The sequence below is a fragment of the Bidens hawaiensis genome, unplaced genomic scaffold, assembly GCF_021521415.1.
Source record: "Bidens hawaiensis isolate Kalapana, Puna unplaced genomic scaffold, B.hawaiensis_p1.1 tig00072060_1, whole genome shotgun sequence".
NCBI classification, from domain to species: Eukaryota; Viridiplantae; Streptophyta; class Magnoliopsida; order Asterales; family Asteraceae; genus Bidens; species Bidens hawaiensis.
The window spans coordinates 27,261-47,671 of NW_027502607.1; the positions used below are offsets into that span (position 1 = coordinate 27,261).

The 20,411-nt window shown below is 44.2% G+C and overlaps 1 protein-coding gene across 1 annotated transcript; it reads left to right on the forward strand.

Moving 5' to 3' along the window:
- Nucleotides 1–18,050: 18,050 nt before the first annotated feature.
- Nucleotides 18,051–20,356, forward strand: LOC143605927 (uncharacterized; the record flags this gene model as incomplete). The annotated part of the gene is made up of 4 exons (XM_077081871.1): nt 18,051–18,548; nt 19,202–19,399; nt 19,472–19,563; nt 20,161–20,356. Coding segments are annotated over exons 1-4 (984 nt in total), but the record flags the coding sequence as incomplete, so codon positions are not given.
- Between the last annotated feature and the right edge of the window lie 55 nt (nt 20,357–20,411).

Genomic DNA, 20,411 nt, shown 5'->3' on the forward strand with positions numbered 1-20,411 from the left:
CAAATGTCCAACATAGGCACTTATGACGGTATATCCGACCCAGACGATCACTTGAACAGATTCATAACGGGGGCAACCGTCAGCAACTGGACGGAACCCACGTGGTGTTATATGTTCCAGATGACGCTGGTTGGAGCGGCCAGGGCATGGTTTGATCGTTTACCGGTCCACCACATCTATGATTGGGCGGACTTTCAACACAAGTTCAGCCAACACTTCAGTCAACAGAGGAAATATACTGAAGAGCAGTGGACGATCCTCAACTGCGTTAGAGAGGAAGATGAATCTTTACTAGACTTCATCACTCGCTTCAACTCCAAAAAGCTGAGTCTGGGCACCATAAGCGAAGATCTTGTTCGCGCCGCTTTCATCCAGGGCGCCGAATACCCAGAGCTTATCCGCACGTTGACGGGTAAGGACGGCATGCCATCCACATGGGATGCCATCATGACGGCGGCCAAGCGCTTTGCCGAAACGGAGAAGCAACTGGGTAGGGATCTTCCCCAGAATACACACCTCTACACGCAGAGGACTAGAGAAAACAACGTTCGGACCGCCCGGCAAAACAAAAAGAGGAAGCTAGGTATTTGGCAGTCAAGGGTAAACTTTGACACCTCATCCAGCTCTCGCCCTCTAGTAGGCGGAAGGGATAACACGCACCCATCAAGCCGAAAACACTGGTGGACGCCACTCACCAAAAGCGTCACGAAGATATTTGCCACCAAAAAACTCCCATGGCCGAAAGATCCAATGATCCGGCAGCGACCTAATGCGGATCAGAGCAAATCCTGTGATTTCCACGGGACAAAGGGTCACAACACTGAGGAGTGTACATCCTTGAAAGATATTGTTGAAACATTCGTCAAGGATGGAAGACTTACACACCTTGTGGCATCAATCAAGAATGGAGGGAGGAATGATAACCGATACAAAGGCAACGGACGAAAGCCCGTTGACATCAGCATCCACATGGTTCATAGTAACATCAGAGGAAGAAAAAGACGAACGACAGAACCATGCGCGTGGAAGGAAGCTGAGGTGTGCTTCCCGCGAGTGCCAGGAGGACCCAGCAAAGAAGGCCCTATCGTCATCAAAAGCCAGCTGGGGCACTACATCACTTCCCGCACTCTTGCTGACAACGGCGCCTCGTCAACGGTTATGTACAGGTAGTTCTTCGACAAGCTAGACGACGAAGACAAGGAACACCTGGAAACGGTCTACGCCTCGATGGAAGGGTTCGACGGCAGCACAAACACCCCCCTGGGTATCCTATCTTTCCCCGTCATTCTCACAGACGGGAAACACTCCTGCACAGAAGACGTGGACTTTGTCGTGATGAGGAAGCCACACCACACACGACATTTTCTTCGGGAGAGACGGGATGGCAAGATTCAATGCCGTGGTATCTTCAGTCGACGGCATGATGGGATGGCCAACAGCTGAGGGTGTAGCGATGATCACCGGTATTCCCCAGGTATGAATCGCATCTGTCTCATCTAAACCCAAACCAAAGATGGCTAAACCAACCATCACCGAACCAGAAAAATGGGCCCTCAATGGCAAATACCCTGACCAGGCCGTTACCATTGGCCCAACAGTCACTGATCCTACGCGCACCTTACTCAAACGCTTACTACAGAAAAATGCTGACATCTTCGCGTGGACACCAGCTGACATGACTGGTGTACCTCGAAGTAAGGCAGAGCATAAGCTCAAGTGTGACCCGGCTTTTACGCCAGTCATACAAAAGCACAGAGTAATGGGGGCGGAACAAGCTAACGCGTGTAGAACCCAAGTTAAGGAACTCCTTGACGCGGGCATCGTACGCGTTAGCAGATATCAAACATGGGTTGCAAATCCCGTTATGGTACCGAAGTCTAACAAACAATGGCGTATGTGCATAGATTTCAAAGACTTAAACAAAGCATGCCCCAAAGATTGTTACCCGTTACCCGAAATTGATCTTAAGGTAGATTCGTTAGCACCGTTTCGCCTTAAATGCTTCCTTGATGCGTATAAGGGATACCATCAAATTCACATGGCCGTTGACGATCAGGACAAAACCGCTTTTCGGACGCCCTATGGCACATTTTGTTATCAAATGATGCCATTCGGACTTAAGAATGCCGGGTCCACATACCAACGCCTGATGGACAAAGAGTTCCATGCCCAAATTGGGAGGAACTTGGAAGTCTACATGGATGACTTGGTCGTCAAAAGCCCTGACCCAGAAGCGATGTTGAAAGACATCGAAGAAACTTTCAACACGCTCAGGAAGATAAACATGAAGCTCAATCCGAGCAAGTGTTCCTTTGGGATGGAAGAAGGAAAGTTCTTAGGAGTCATCGTTACTAAAGATGGTTTCAGAGCGAACCCTGAAAAGATCGAAGCCATTATCAAAATGGAATCACCTACTACCATCAAGCAAGCTCAGACACTGAATGGACGACTAGTCGCACTTAACCGTTTTTTGGCAAACCATGCGGATAGGTCGTTTCCATTCGTGTCAACATTGAGAAACTGCTTAAAGAAAACGCACTTCCGCTGGACACCAGAAGCGGAAGCAGCTTTTCAGGAAATTCGGTCACGCTTGATCGAACTCCCAACGCTCACGGCACCAGAAGCGGGGGAGGAATTAATCCTATACCTCTCCGCCACAGATAGAGCAACCGGGGCAGTCCTGCTAGTAGAGCGAAAAGGCATCCAGATGCCAATCTACTATGTTAGCCGTGTCCTAACAGACGTAGAAACCCGGTACTCTACCCTGGAAAAATTAGTCTTAGCACTTGTACAGGCTTCACGCAGGCTAAGACGATATTTCCAAGGTCACCCAATCACCGTTCTCCCCAACTTCAAACTTGCAAACGTTCTAGGCAAACCCGAATTGTCGGGACGCCTAGCCAAATGGGCAATAGAATTGGGAGAATACGCGATAAAGTACAAGCCGAGGCCAGCCATAAAAGGCCAGGTCTTGGCCGACTTTATTGCAGAAGTCCCCGCTTCGCGGGAGAAAGAGTGCCAGGAGGAGGCTCAACCCTCCCCAGCACAGGACATCGATGATGTCTGGCGACTCTACACTGATGGAGCAGCCAGCAACGAGGGTTCAGGCACAGGGTTGAAACTAACCAACCCAGCAGGCCAGGAATACACTTACGCTATTCGACTGGATTTTCCAAGTACGAATAACGAAGCGGAGTATGAAGCATTCTTGGCCGGTCTGAGAATTGCGCGTAAGATGGGAGTGAAAAACTTGGAAGCCCACATGGATTCCATGTTAGTAGCCAACCAAATTAACGGGACGTACACGGCCGTGAACGACACAATGGCCCTGTACCTCGCACAAGCAAAAACTCTTATGCGCGAGTTTAACGGTTGTAAAGTCATACACGTCAAGCGTAGCGAAAACAAATCTGCGGATGCGTTAAGCAAGCTTGCATCGTTAGCAAGGACATCCGCATTGAACTCCTTGGAGCACCATCAGTCCCGCACAAGGAAATCTGTGTCATCCAAACCGGTACAGAAACGTGGATGACACCCATAATAAATTACCTTGCGGCGGGTATACTACCAGAGTCAAAAACACAGGCAAGAAAAATACGCTGTAAAGCACTGAACTATCAACTCATAGATGACATCCTTTACAGACGTAACTTTCTTGGTCCACTCCTAAGATGCGTGGACAACCAAGATGCCGGCTACCTCTTAAGGGAAGTACACGAGGGCATCTGTGGAGTACACGCAGGTCCACGCGCTGTTGTAGCTAAGCTAAACAACGCGGGATACTTTTGGCCGGGGATGCATACGGATGCGCTGGCATACATCAGAAAGTGTAAGTCTTGCCAGCTCTACGCACCCAACACGCATCGCCCGAAGAATGAACTTGTTCCAGTCACCTCTTCATGGCCATTTCAGAAGTGGGTCATCGATGTGACAGGCCCATTTCCCACAGCAGCAGGGAACGTTCAGTTTCTAGTGGTAGCCATCGACTACTTCACCAAGTGGATAGAAGCAAAACCCTTAGCCCAAACAACTGCAAAAAATATCAAAAAATTTATTTTATGAATTTATTATTTGTCGTTTTGGACTTCCACAGACTTTGGTGAGCGATAACGGCACCAACTTTGCTGACAAGAAGCTACAAAAGTGGCTGGAAGAACTTCAAATCACCCACACCTTTACCTCAGTGGCGCACCCGCAGGGTAATGGTGAGGTGGAAAGAGCAAATAAAAGCATCATCGACGGCATAAAGAAAAGACTCTTGGAACACATATCCAGCTGGGTGGACGAAGTTCCACATGTCCTTTGGGCAAACAGAACGCTGAAAAAGGCCAGTACGGGAGAAACCCCGTTCAGCCTCACTTATGGCACTGAAGCCATGGGCCCGGTCGAAATCGGTCTACCCTCACCAAGGGTCTTGATTCAGCCAGAAGACAATGATGCGGAAAGACGGTTAGACCTTATGCTAACCGAAGAACGCAGAGACTTAGCCGCAGTGCGTGAAGAGAATTACAAGCGACAAATGCAAAAGTACTACAACACGCGGGTAAAACTCTGCAACTTCAATGTGGGAGACTACATATTGCGTAACAACGAGGCTTCGAACCAAGAGCGCCCAGGAAAGCTGGCCCCGGTCTGGGAAGGGCCATACATTATCAAAGAAGTTTTGGGAAAGGGCGCATACCGGCTCGAAAGGCTCGATGGCACCCCCATCCCAAGAACATGGAATGGAGCTCAATTACGCAAATGTTACATGTAGATCAATTCCAAACTTGTAAAGAAAAGGCCTAGAGTCACTTCTAATGGAAATGATTCTCCTTTATCACATTGTGTTGATAGCCTTACCTTTATACTTATGAACTTCCCACACTGATATGCCGATATTCACCGCATAAATATGGGAAGAAGTAAGTCGTTGCGTGTGGAAGGCGGCAAAACCCACATAAACACAAAAAACGGTAAAAATTTCTAAGGAAAAGATAAGGAAAACCTTCACGCAGGTCAGTTATAGGTGAAGTTTGGTCATCCCACTAAATGAAAGTGACGGTCCTACCCGCACAATCATGATAGAGGAAACTAAACATTAACCTATTAACAACCGCGCGTCGAAAGGTTAACTTATTCAAAACACTTAGAAAATTTCTAAGGAAAAGATGAGGAAAACCTCCACGCAGGTCAGATAGAGGTAAAGTTTAGCCATCATACTAAGTGAAAGTGACGGTCTTACCCGCACAATCACGAAAGAGGAAGCAGAACTTTAACCTATTATCTGCCACGTTGAAAGGTTAACTTATCCAAAGTACTTAGGAAATTGCCAAGTTAAACTAGAATATGCATGAGCAAAACATATAAGGTTTACAAGGCAAGGCATTAACAAAAGATTTATATTCCATAAAAATTCAAGTATTACAAGAATAGCTGGGCACATACCCGCGTACAAGAATATAAATCTATACAAAAATAAAATTCTGTTCAAACAGTGGGAAGGGATCTAAAGGATCAAGCTTCAGGACCACTCCCACTTGAACCCGCACCATCAGTAGAGTGTGGCAGTTCAAGGAAAGCCTTGAGGATAGCTAGCCCATCATCAGCAGCAGTAATCTCCCTCACCTTCTCCACCACCGGATGCGAGAAGGTAGCGTACTGGTTCACTGCTTGGTCATAAGCAGCTTCAGTATCCACATCATATAGAGGGAAGTTGGAAGGCGGGATGCCCTTCTCAACAAACCCTAGACCAAGCAAGAAGCCAGCCTTTTCCCCATCCTCATGGGAAGCGTTAAGGGCTGCGCTCATGGCATCGTCATATGATGTGTTCGTAAGAACCCGATGCACAACCTACAAAAAAGTATATCAAACTCTTCAAAGGAAAAGCGTGAAGAAATTGTGAAACTGCGCATACCCTAGACCAAAGGAAAAACCCTAGACCAAGCAAGAAGCCAGCCTTTTCCCCATCCTCATGGGAAGCGTTGAGGGCTGCGCTCAAGGCATCGTCATATGATGTGTTCGTAAGAACCCGATGCACAACCTACAAAAAAGTATATCAAACTCTTCAAAGGAAAAGCGTAAAGAAATTGTGAAACTGCGCATACCTGAGACAATGCTTCTCGAAGAAGCCATTCCTTGGTAACCAGAGCCTCCTGGAGGGCAGCTTGAGCTTCATCTCGGGCGCGTTCGGCTTCGTTTTTAGTAAGGTTGGCAAGCAACACATCTTTAGCTGCAGCCTCTTCAACGCCCTTCAGCTTACGCTTAGTATGGTCAAGCATGCCCCTCTGGTCCAAGATCTCTTGGAGCTTCTTGGCGTCTTCCATGGCCAAGGCATCATGAGCCTGCTGGAGCCTCTCTAGTTTGGCTTTAAGCTCCTCATTCTCGGCGCGCAGAGGCTCAGCAACAGCTTCAGCCTTGGTGGCCCTCTCGGTCGCGTTCCGCGCAGTTTCCTTAGCCAACCGAAGCTGTTCGTTAACAGCTTGGGTAGCCTTAGAACGGGCCTCGAGACGGGCCTGAACTTCAACCTCGAGGGCCTTGAAGGCCTTTTCCTTCTCCGCAGCAACGGCGAAGAGTCTCCTATTCTCCTCCCGGATAGCCCGCGCCTGAGCTACTTCTTGGATACGCGCCGCCTTTAACTTGTCGTTTTCACGACAAAGCAACTCGACGCGCGGCTGCATCCGGGCAAGGAGAATCCGAAGCTCGTTTGACAGCCTACCCTCCTGGTAGCTTGACATAGCTTCCCCCAGCGCACCACTCGGGGCGGCGTGGCGCGCCCACTCGACGCAATCCACAGCCGTCCGAAGGGTTGTTCCCCGGCGGATGTTCCACCGTGGAACATACACCTCATTGGAATCCGACAGTGTACAAAACAAAAAACAGTAAGGAAAAGATGATAAAAAAAGGGATAAAAGGGATATAAGGCCAAGATAACCCCACGCACCTGTAGGGTCAACAACAGGTCGATAGCCACCAAACCCATCACCTGAACCTAAGGGATATCCATCCAAAAGGTCAAGGAGATGGGAAGGAGGCAAAGATTGGCTAGACGTCCCAACCCCGAACATACCTGAAGGACCGGCCGCGGTCGCCGGCGCCGGAGGAGACATGGTGGAGGCCGCCGCGGTAGAAACCAACAGAGGTGAACTCACCGGAGGTGAACTCACAACCGTGGCTGTCGCCGCGGAAGAACCCGCAGAAGAAACCACCGCCGGCTCAGTGAAGGATTCCGTGAAGATGGCACTGACAGCAGGCGGGGATGATGTTACAGTTGGAACAGTTGCCTCAACGGGATGAGCAACTGAACCAATACTGCAAACAGGCGTTGCCGCCTGGGTCATCGCCTCGAGTGGGTTGACCAAACCTACCGTCGTGGGTCCAGAGCTGCTCCTTCCCGTTCCACTCTGGAATGCGGTTGCATCCACGCCTGCATAAAGACAACATATTTAAATATAATGGCGGAAAGATATGAAGTTAAAGTAAATGAAGTTTATACTTACGAGTCCTCTTGAGCTTGAAGGTGCGAACAGGCGGGGACGAACCCGATGGAGCCGGCCTCTTCACGCCGGTCACCGTCGTACTGGGCTGCCCGGAGGTGACAGCTGTCTCAACCTTCGAAGCAGTGGTCTCACCACCACCAGGGTTCCCCGCCGCCTCTTCACTTTCGGTCTCCGACTCAGACCGGTTACCCTGATCGGCAGTGGAGGCAACCTTCGCCTTGCCCTTCCCGCCAGCAGCCTTCTTCTTCCTCGCGAAGAAAGGACCATCTGCGGATTCCTCATCAGAAGATGACAAAATTAGAGAAATTCCAGCAGAGGTTTCAGCATTGAGAGGGCGAGGGTTAAATAATCTTTTACCTGGTCGCGTGGCGCTTAGTATCTCGTGGCCTGGCGGGTAGGCCTCCACAAACCGATCCGCCGTCTGCTCAAGGATGGGCAACTCGTTCTCGTCAAGAGCACGAGTACCCAACCGAGCAGGACCACCGCTCTCCCGCGGCTGCAGAAGAGACTGCAAGTTGTTTCCCTCTGAAAATAAAGAGAACTGGTTAGAACAAAAACCCTAAATTAGCAAGCAATATGAAGCATACCGTAAGGGATAGAGTTCAAACTGTATTCGAGGACGATGGGAATCTGTGGCGCTTCCGCCCCGGCATCTTTCCACACCCGGCTTATACCGAGCATCACCATCCCAGACTCCGCGAAGCGGTAAACCGGAGTCTGGATCCGGGATATCTTGGCAAACCATTCCGCCTCCTGGTAGTTGGAGGCGTGAAGGCTGGGGAGTGCTCTCCCGTTCTTGAATGTCATCGCAATAGGGACGACACGGGCAGAGATGTAGAAGAACTCTCGCTTCCAAGACCGAAGACTGCGCTCGGTAGCACAAATCTTCAAACCCTTGATCCGGGTGACCAAGGTGTACCAGCCTTGGATGCACCTCCAGGAGTAGAAGGTCATCAGGCGGTCGACATGGGGCTCCACACCCAGAATGAGGCACACCCATTCAAAATGGCGGATCTTGGCGATCGCCATTGGGTGTACCTCCGTCAGGTGCACACCGTGTCTCTCCAAAACACGGTATAAAACCTTCGTCAATGGGAACCTGAGATTCCCATAGACGAAGAATGCAGCATATACCCCTATCTTGCCTTTGGGGGCATCGTACACCGTCTGATGAGACGCAGGAAACTCAGGCTCGAAAGGTTCAAGCATGAACTTCCTAACAATGTACTGATAGAGGTCGAGGGGAAGAGCACACTGGCACTCGCCAGCAGTACTCTTATCGTCCTTGTCAGAAGTGGACGATGGGTTCTCGGCATACATGTCAGACTCCTCGGCGGTCGCCTCAAGATCATGAGTAGACATGTTTTAGATGCAAAGAAGGAACGATTTCAGGAGAATGCTCGACAAAAGTTAAGAGTATTCGCCGGAAATCGTTTAGAAGAAGAGTGAAGTGAAGGTGTGGATTAAGATGCACCCTCTCCCCCTTTATATACTCATCGCAATGAATGCGATGAATTTAATGCGGAGGAGAGAGAGAGCGCAGGTGCAATGAAACTATGACACGTGGAAAGAGCAAGCTGGCAACAGCTGTTGAAAGGACGCGTGCCGTAAAATTCGCGCCCACGCGCCCGAAAACTCGCGCCCACGCACCTAAAAAAGCGTCTGGAATGACCATATACCGTCACATCACCATAACTTCCTGCATGTCCTGAAACTGTCAGAAGAAACCGTCGGACGACGCTAACGTCCCTTCAACAGTTTGGACTGTTCTTATCCTTTCACCAACTCTTTGAATTTCAAAAAGATTCAAAAATAAGAGGGAATACACCCCCTTACCTTGGCAACCAAGTAACCATAAGACGGGTGCGGGTACAGTGTCAAGGCAAAACCCTTCACATACTTAGCACCCGCAGGGAATTGAAGCCAAGAATACCTTGGAAGTAAAGTAACTATAAGACGAGTGCGGGTACAGTGTCAAGGCGAAACCCTTCACATACTTAGCACTCGCAGGGAATTGAAACCAAGAAGGATCTTCTGGGCCATGCTTGTGTAAAGGGATATAACATCCCCGCATAGCGGGAACATTGAGAACTAGATTGTTTGATGCTCCAAGATGGAATGGGTTGTTTAAACATAATTGATCACTATGTCAAACTACCAAAACCTCGTGGAGAACATATACAACTGAAACTCAACGCTCCTGACTTGCGAGGAGGCTACACACCTACCCGCATCATACCCAAAGATCAAGCAGAAAAGTGGGAAATTTTGCGTGACATTAGGAAAACCGCGGGAAGAATCCCCACGGAAAACCTTAAAACTAAAAACCCTTTTCAAAACCCCTTGCTTAAGTCCAAAAGTTCACCTCACTTATTAACAATTCATGAGAAGAACATTGGACTGGGGGGGGGGCTTGAAGAGGTAGGTCCCAGCAGAGCCCAGTTGGACCCGCAAGACTCACCTTGAAGAGGGACGTCTGCGCAAGGACCAACTGGTTCCGCAGGACCAACCATGCTCAGAGATGAAGACCTTACGCGCAGTACGCCAGCTGTTCCCGCAGGAAAAGCCTCCCAATGGTGAAGTACCCCGCCTGTTCCCGCAGTTGCGGATACAAGCCATCAGGGAAGGCTACCCGCACTAATAGCAAGGCTACACGCACAAGGCACTAACTCAATAATTCAGTGTCACCTGAAGGAATGAGCAAGGCGGAAATACTCCCGCCCAAATGAGCCAGTCCGTACGCTTCTGGAAGATCTTTTGTACTATACCTGCCAAGGTATGGACAAAATAGACAAGATCTGACCAAACCAGTCTATGAACCAATCTCAGGGTGACAGCTCACCGACAACAGTACGAGGAGCACGCTCTAGTACAAAATGTCACTATCAGCCGCTGCCTACTCACCAACCCTTGTCGTGGCACGTACATAGCCTGCAGTTGGTGAAAAAGGAATGGTACACAGCCGGCGGAAAAGGAATAGTACACAGCCGGCAGAAAAGGAATAGTACACAGCCGGCCATGTCACTATCAGCCGCTGCCTACCCACCAACTACCAGCATGGCACGTGCGTGGCCCACAGTTGGTAGAAAAGGAATATTATACAGCTGGCTGTACCTGCTTGGAAACCTACCTTCGGTTATAAATACTCCAACACCTTGGAACGGTATCATTATCTTGTATCTCATCTTCTCTAGCAATCTCTCTCAATATATACACATATTCAGAGCAATTTAGTCTGATTCTCACGCCTGAGGGTGGTCACAAGGAGGAACCCCCCCCCCCATTCTCAGTGACGAGCTCACGGTGTCTGTTTTGCAGGTCATTAGAAGAATAACCATCTTTGCCGGACCTAACCCTCGTGGGAAACATCTACTTAACCCCCAGATTATCCGTAATCTGTCCGGGGTCACTTAGTGTTTCTTCATTGGCGCCATCCGTGCATAAAAGCTAGAACTAATTCTCAGTTTTTTCAAAACTTCTGGAAAAATGGTTAAGGTTACTCCGGTGCCAAGGCCAGCGAGTGACCAAGAGACCCCGGTAACCACAACCCCAGCTACTGGGGGGAACACCGGCGAGTACACACATTTCACGAACACTACCCCGGCTACCCAAGCCGGGGCAAGTGCAGTAAACAATCCTCACCTAGGATTCATTGATACCCAGGTGGAAAGACAACAGACGAGGCTCCCCCGCCAAACACTTGATCAAGTTAAAGCGTGGGCGGAAGCACGTCAAAAGGAATTCCAAGCTGAGTTGGATGAACGCTTACGTTCACTCCAACAGGCTGACGAATTCGGAAGCACTCAACAGCTCAACATGAGCAATGAGTGCGAGTACTTGGACGATGATTGGGAGTCCGACAGCGACGCAAACCCTCGCCATAGGGCGAAAGGGAAGCGTAAGGAAACGGACTTCCAACCGAGAAGGAATTTTGGAGAAACCTTCAAACCAAAAAACGCGGGTGGAAACCCACGTGACTTCTCCAAAACCTTTAGACCAACTGTTGCAACTGCGGGAACATCCAAGTTTGCAAGGGACATTGCGGAAGCAATCGCCCCGAAGAGAGCCAAACAAATGTCCAACATAGGCACTTATGACGGTATATCCGACCCAGACGATCACTTGAACAGATTCATAGCGGGGGCAACCGTCAGCAACTGGACGGAACCCACGTGGTGTTATATGTTCCAGATGACGCTGGTTGGAGCGGCCAGGGCATGGTTTGATCGTTTACCGGTCCACCACATCTATGATTGGGCGGACTTTCAACACAAGTTCAGCCAACACTTCAGTCAACAGAGGAAATATACTGAAGAGCAGTGGACGATCCTCAACTGCGTTAGAGAGGAAGATGAATCTTTACTAGACTTCATCACTCGCTTCAACTCCAAAAAGCTGAGTCTGGGCACCATAAGCGAAGATCTTGTTCGCGCCGCTTTCATCCAGGGCGCCGAATACCCAGAGCTTATCCGCACGTTGACGGGTAAGGACGGCATGCCATCCACATGGGATGCCATCATGACGGCGGCCAAGCGCTTTGCCGAAACGGAGAAGCAACTGGGTAGGGATCTTCCCCAGAATACACACCTCTACACGCAGAGGACTAGAGAAAACAACGTTCGGACCGCCCGGCAAAACAAAAAGAGGAAGCTAGGTATTTGGCAGTCAAGGGTAAACTTTGACACCTCATCCAGCTCTCGCCCTCTAGTAGGCGGAAGGGATAACACGCACCCATCAAGCCGAAAACACTGGTGGACGCCACTCACCAAAAGCGTCACGGAGATATTTGCCACCGAAAAACTCCCATGGCCGAAAGCTCCAATGATCCGGCAGCGACCTAATGTGGATCAGAGCAAATCCTGTGACTTCCACGGGACAAAGGGTCACAACACTGAGGAGTGTACATCCTTGAAAGATATTGTTGAAACATTCGTCAAGGATGGAAGACTTACACACCTTGTGGCATCAATCAAGAATGGAGGGAGGAATGATAACCGATATAAAGGCAACGGACGAAAGCCCGTTGACATCAGCATCCACATGGTTCATAGTAACATCAAAGGAAGAAAAAGACGAACGACAGAACCATGCGCGTGGAAGGAAGCTGAGGTGCGCTTCCCGCGAGTGCCAGGAGGACCCAGCAAAGAAGGCCCTATCGTCATCAAAAGCCAGCTGGGGCACTACATCACTTCCCGCACTCTTGCTGACAACGGCGCCTCGTCAACGGCTATGTACAGGCAGTTCTTCGACAAGCTAGACGACGAAGACAATGAACACCTGGAAACGGTTTACGCCTCGATGGAAGGGTTCGACGGCAGCACAAACACCCCCCTGGGTATCCTATCTTTCCCCGTCATTCTCATAGACGGGAAACACTTCTGCACAGAAGACGTGGACTTTGTCGTGATGAGGAAGCCACACCACACACGACATTCTCTTCGGGAGAGACGGGATGGCAAGATTCAATGCCGTGGTATCTTTAGTCGACGGCATGATGGGATGGCCAACAGCTGAGGGTGTAGCGATGATCACCGGTATTCCCCAGGTATGCATCGCATCTGTCTCATCTAAACCCAAACCAAAGATGGCTAAACCAACCATCACCGAACCAGAAAAATGGGCCCTCAATGGCAAATACCCTGACCAGGCCGTTACCATTGGCCCAACAGTCACTGATCCTACGCGCACCTTACTCCAACGCTTACTACAGAAAAATGCTGACATCTTCGCGTGGACACCAGCTGACATGACTGGTGTACCTCGAAGTAAGGCAGAGCATAAGCTCAAGTGTGACCCGGCTTTTACGCCAGTCATACAAAAGCGCAGAGTAATGGGGGCGGAACAAGCTAACGCGTGTAGAACCCAAGTTAAGGAACTCCTTGACGCGGGCATCGTACGCGTTAGCAGATATCAAACATGGGTTGCAAATCCCGTTATGGTACCGAAGTCTAACAAACAATGGCGTATGTGCATAGATTTCAAAGACTTAAACAAAGCATGCCCCAAAGATTGTTACCCGTTACCCGAAATTGATCTTAAGGTAGATTCGTTAGCACCGTTTCGCCTTAAATGCTTCCTTGATGCGTATAAGGGATACCATCAAATTCACATGGTCGTTGACGATCAGGACAAAACCGCTTTTCGGACACCCGATGGCACATTTTGTTATCAAATGATGCCATTCGGACTTAAGAATGCCGGGTCCACATACCAACGCCTGATGGACAAAGAGTTCCATGCCCAAATTGGGAGGAACTTGGAAGTCTACATGCAATCTAGTCTGATTCTCACGCCGGAGGGTGGTCACAAGGAGGAACCCCCCCTTCTCAGTGACGAGCTCACGGTGTCTGTTTTGCAGATCATTAGAAGAATAACCATCTTTGCCGGACCTAACCCTCGTGGGAAACATCTACTTAACCCCCAGATTATCCGTAATCTGTCCGGGGTCACTTAGTGTTTCTTCACCATCCTGACCACCTCTTGATATTTTACTCACCACAAACTCTGAACACAAAGTGTCAATATCAAAAATGTTTTCTTTGGCATATCTTGGAACCATGGCAGCCATCGAAACCTTGAAATTAAAATTTGTACAAATATTTTTGCTTTTAACAATAATTTACCAAAATAGATTCCAATTCCAACGTGTGACACATTGTTTATGACCAATGGGCAATGGCAATGTATGTTTCGTCTCTTTTATTTGTTTATTGTCTCTTTTATTTATTTATAAAAAAATTTAAGAAAAAAAAATATATGACTAATATCTTATATAAAAACTATGTTAATAATTATATAGTTTCTTAAAATATATATAATTTAAAAAAAATACTAAATTAAAAAAAGGTTTGTAACCTAACGATATCAATATTTGTGCAAATTAAGATGATCCTTCCTAAGTGGTTAACGATTTTAGTACCGCAGTCGTTAAAATGAGTGAATTTAAAATAGTGTTAGAAGGGTTTGTGAGTTAGCTAGCGTAAGAAAAAGTAATTAAAATACTGGGATTGTAAATTCTGATACTTATATAGAAATATTACGTTATGATAGTTGACAATGCGATGTAATGAGATTGATAAAATAAGAAGAAAGCGAAACTAACTACCATGATGATTTGTTACAACGGTTCATGATAGCTTTCAATCTTATTTAACTTATTGTTCTTAACTTCTTATTATGCTGTGAAATAATAGTCTTCCAAGGAGACTGCTTGTGATTAAGGAGGGCTCAGTCATAGTCTTCCCCAATACACGTTTGTTAGTGATGAAGTAAAGGCAAATTTATGTGAATTGTGAGACACATGTGTGAAAAAGAAGTTATGGTAGTCATAGTGATTTTGCGAGAACCAGGTTATATGCGCTAACTTGTGATTTGCAAGAACAAGGTATGACTACAATTATTTATAAGCGATAACTAGGTTTTCACGACAACCATATTGAACAGCCCTACCCATAAGAGATTATCCAGTAGACCACTATGCATGGTCTAACCCATTTCTTACCATGAATCAAAACAATACCTTGATTCCTTTCAAACACATTATTTAATGTTCAAGAAAACCAAAAAAGATTATGAATCAAGCGCTAATTATCCATTTGCCACTAAATATCTAACCTGATTCAACCTTAATCTACATCTCATAAATAATTAGATTCACATGAAAATAAAAGATAAATTACTTATAGAAGCAATCAAATCAAACAAAAATAAATCCTTTATAAAAACGCATTATCAAATTAGCCCGATACATATAATCATTAAACCAGCTTCCACAAAAAGAATCCTTCTTAATTATTAGCCAGATCTTTTCGATTGGTTTTCAATTAAAACTCTGATAGAACATGCCAATATGGTATGACACAATTTCTCATAGGCATTTTATCAAACACAGTTTGGTTTCGAGGCAAAATCAAGTTTTTTTTGGCCACGTAATTGAGTTTTCATAGATCAAACAAATATTAAAAGTAAATAATCAAAATTTCATTGCATAAAGGTAAAAAAAATTTGACAGTAAAACCTTGAATTTTAACAGATTAATCTTCAAATAAAAGATCAAAAAACTTATTAATGCCAAACAAAATGCAATAAGTAAAAGAAATTCCCAGTGATATATCGGCGTTATATCAGGGATATCGACTGCATAGTTCAACATATATCTACATATTCTAATAAAGTAAAATAACTAGGACACATGTCACTAAAGATTAATTCTTAGCCAAAATTTCCCGCTCAAAATATTTTTCCATCTTTAATGAAACTTATCTATGTCAGTATAATTAAAACATATCAGTCAATCATTTAATCAAATAACTAATTATATAAATTATAGAGATTAAAAATATGTTGATATTTATGTCAGTGTAGTAAAAATATTTATATCTTTAATGAAATCATAGCTACCTTTTTTATTAAATCAACTTATACATGCTTTTCATTGTAAAAGATGAATGTGGTAAAAATTAATGAACGATATTTATATAAGAAGATAAAAGAAAAAGAAATTATGAATGAATAACAATTTTATTATTACGCATTCATTCAATCTTTATGAATCCATTGAGTTCTCATCCACCTCTTTCAAATTTGTAATACAAAAGTGTGTTTTAGTCATGTTAATCTATATGTGATGTTCTCTTTTTATATCATCTTTTGTTAGAATTCGTTATCCCATTAAAAGAATATAATTACAACTTATAAAATCATATCAATATGTTCATCCTTTTCATGATATGAAGAAATTGCGTGAGAATTAACCACGCATTCGTATGAATATTCCTTATAAAATTTAATTTGAACTTATTAAACTATTTAATTTGATAAAATATAGTTTTTTTTATTTAATCATTTAAATTCTATAGTTTAATTGTATTCTTTTGAGCTTTCCGTGCATCACATGGGCTCTAAAGCTAGTTAAAAAATAAATAGTAGCAAACAAAGTTTTCCAAAATTTATAAAAAATCATTACATTTTCTCTCCCCATCCTATAATTTGCATTCATAACCCCACTCTATAATTTGCTAGATTCACTCACATAATTTTAGAGCGCGTTCGTTTCACAGAATGTAATGGAATTGGAATTGGAATCTGCTAAGGATTTGGAATCTGAACATTTTAACAGGAATTAGGATTTGAAGGAATTGAAATCGAATTCCATTCTTGTTGTGTTCGTTTGTTATTACACGCAGCTGTCCATCAGCCCAAGGAGATTAAAACTGAGGTTAGGGGTTTCGGTTAATTTCATTTATGTGTTCAAGTGTAAGTATGTTTTTTAAAACAAGGGGGGCATTTAATCACTTAGGAGGCTGGCATTTTTCTTCAATTACAAATAGGGTAGTAGTTTATCAGTGAATAAGTATTTGTTTGTAGGCGTTCACTACCCGAGAATGTAAGAGGGGTGTCAGATAAAAAGCCTTATTTGTTGGTGAATATGTGTGACCTTGCAAGAGCTCACCTGACTAGATATTATTTCCACTTGATATTAGTGAATAAGGTTAGTGTCCTTTGATATTGGCGAATAAAGCTTTAGCCTATATTGCCTATTATCTCTCTGTAATTAATATTGGCGAATACATGCCTGAAGCATTTGATAAACAACAGCTTTTAATTCAAATGCATTGTAGAAATGATTCACCTGCCAGATCAGGTGCCTCAAAGACATCTAAAAATCCATGATTTCAGCGACTAAGCATTCACCCAGCATTGATTCTCTATTACGTGAAACTGTGAAAAGATGGTTTTTTTCCCATCAAACATGCTATTTTCAAACCAAGCAGATCAGGATGGTTTAAACAAAATACAACGCAAAACTAATTATTAGATGTGAGAAGCTTAAACCGTTCTTATCTCTTTATGGGGAAAAATTGCCATCTTTTCACAATAAGTTGTTTCACGTGACAGAGACTCAATGCTGGGTAAATGCTTGGTTAGGTGAAACCATAGATTTTTAGATTTTTTGAAGCATTTGATTTGGCAGGTGAATCATTTGTACAATGTATATGAATTAAAGCTGTTTTTTTTTTATCAAATGCTTTAGGCATTTATTCGCCAATATCAAAGGGCATTAACCTTATTCGCCAATATCAAGTGGAAATAACAGCTAGTCGCGTGAGCTCTTGCAAGGTCACACATATTCACCAACATTAAGATGAAATAAGGTTTTTTTTTTTTAATTTTATCTAATTTAAGTTAAGGTGTTGGAATTCACTATCAAAAGCCCTAACTTGAGAAAATTGATTCCCTAAAAACTGCTAGTTTCCATAATCAAATGCAACATTTGTTAGATTTTACACGTATGTCATTTAATATTCCATGAAACTCGACACATTTTTTAAATTATACAAGTAACATAAAAAGAAGTTTTGGTCTATATTTGTTTAAACTTTAAATCATTGAACCAAGTGTTTGACTGAGCAGTTTGATTTTCCACAGGTAACCACATAACATACTTAATACTAGTGTTATTTGTTGTTAAACAGGGTAGAACCAGACAAGCACTTGCACCAGGAGAATACAAATAACATTAATGAACCAACAAAGACTTGTGAAAAGCCTCAAAGGTTTTCAAGCCCAAGCATGAAGCAACAAAGACCAACATCAGCAGGCAAAAAGACCACAGTTGAGCGGGACCCATCGCCAGCTGGCAAAGAAAAACGATCATCGTCCCCAGTACCCTCAAAGTGTGTAGTTCCTAGCTTAGTTGCAGCCAAAGAAGAGAACCGAAAGGCTGCAAAAGAGCCCGCCATTATTGTACCTTCAAGATACAGACAACCTTCACCTAATGCAAGAAAAACATCGCCGTGTTCAAGAAAAATGTCGATGTCGCCAGCACGGCGGTTGTCTGGTGGAGTTAAGGTTTCTCAAGGGACGGATTCGAGTAACAAGAAAAAGATGACAACTTCTGGTTCTGAGATTGGGTCTTCCATAAAGTCAACCGGATCATCTACTAAGTCAACGGGGTCATCTTCAAAGTCAAGTAGGAAAAACTGGGACGAAACACCCGGAGCTTCAGAAACAAAAGAGAAAAGTGTTAGTAAAAGTAAGGTGGATTTGCAAGCTATTTTGAAAACTCAGGTAAATACAAATGAACTCTAATTATGCAATACTAATAACCTAATATCTATATATCAAATTCATAAACCAGTTTGGTTATATATTCTTAGCTTGTAAGTTGAAAGCGAATGGAATGGACACAAATGGCGCATGTTTGTGTGTTCTCATTTAACATCAACCTATCAATCAATCAGACACGGACAATTAAACGAATGGGGTTTTTGTGTTCCTGTTCGTTAACAAAATGAACCTGTTCGTGTTCGCTCGTCAACCGTATAAACGAACTGTTCAAGAACGTAAACGGACAAACATAGCTGAACGAATGTATCTGAATAAACTAGTTCAAAGAATAAAAGTAATGTGAAAGACAACGTGTTGAGCCTAAAAAGTTATTAAAACTAGACCAAGTTATGATGGGCCAAAAACTTTTAAATGAATACATTAACGCATGTAAACTGATAAACTTACACAAATATAAACGAATGTCAAAGGACGAACGCAAATGAAATAATGAACATTCACGAGACATGTGTTCATGTTCATTTGTTAATGAACAAAATTCTTGTTCATATTTGTTCGTTTATTAAATAAAAGAACTTCTCGCCAAACGGTTCACCGAACGCTCAGTGAACCTTTTGTCTTCTAATATAGGATGCGCCATTTTTATTTTGCAGGCTGCTCTTTCTAGACGATTAAGCGATGCACACAGTCAAGATGATTTTCCAACCATTGAAAAAGTCAAAGCTAGCTTATGTGAGACTCCCGCAATGGTGGATAAGACTGCTTTGGGAATTACACTTCATGAAAAGAAATGGACTGATGGTAGTGAGCCTCTTGACGCAGTCTCATTAAACATAGCAAAACTTGGACAGGTATAAAAGGTTATAAACGTATATGCTCTTATATTTTAAAGTATGATAATAAATGTTTTTCTGTATTGTAAGGATGCTATGCAAAGGAGAAATCTTGCTTCAATAGCTGCAGCTGAAGCTTTGCAAGAGTCACTTGTTACAGAAGCTCTTCTCAGAAGTTTAAGGTAACCGTCACTCAAGAGTCTTTTAACTAGGCCTGCAACAATCCAAATGAACACGAACAGAGCATGTTTCTGTTTGTTTGGCTAGTTTTAACTGAACAAACGACCGAACACGAACAAGTAAATGAATGAGGTTTTATTGTTTGCGTTCGTTCATCAAGAAAATGAATGTGTTGTTGCTCATTTATCTTCGTTCTTTAACAGTATAAACGAACTGTTCACGAATGAACATAACTGAACAGAGATGAACGGACATAACTGACCTAAAACCAATTAAAGTTGAATGCGAGTAACAATGTGTGGGGTCTAAAAAGTTATTAAAACCAGATTAAATGTAAACACCCGAACTTAAGCAAAACGTAAATGAATGAGCTTAAACGAATTTAAATGAACAGACATAAATGAATGAACGAGTCCATGTGCTCATGTTCATTTGGATAAATAATAGACAAAAAATATTATCATGTATGCCTGTTAATTACATAAACAAACTTCCCGCCTAACACTTCATTGAAGGCTCGATATGTGTACAGGTCTATTTTAAACATTTCATATAGTTTTGTATGATTATTGCGATAAACCATTATATCCCATTTGCAGCATGTTCTCAAATCTTTGCTCAATGTCAAAAGCCATAAACCCTTTACCAACAATCGATAGTTTCATGTCTGTATATAACGAAGCTGTAAAAGCAAGTACAACAGCCGAATCAATTGCAACCAACCGCACCATGGTTCAAGACCATACAAAGTCAATAGCCCTTTGGGTTGAAGCCGCGCTAGCCACCGACCTTGAAGTCGTTTCCCTTTTATCAAAACAAGGATTCGAGTCACCATCTCAACCCGAAAATA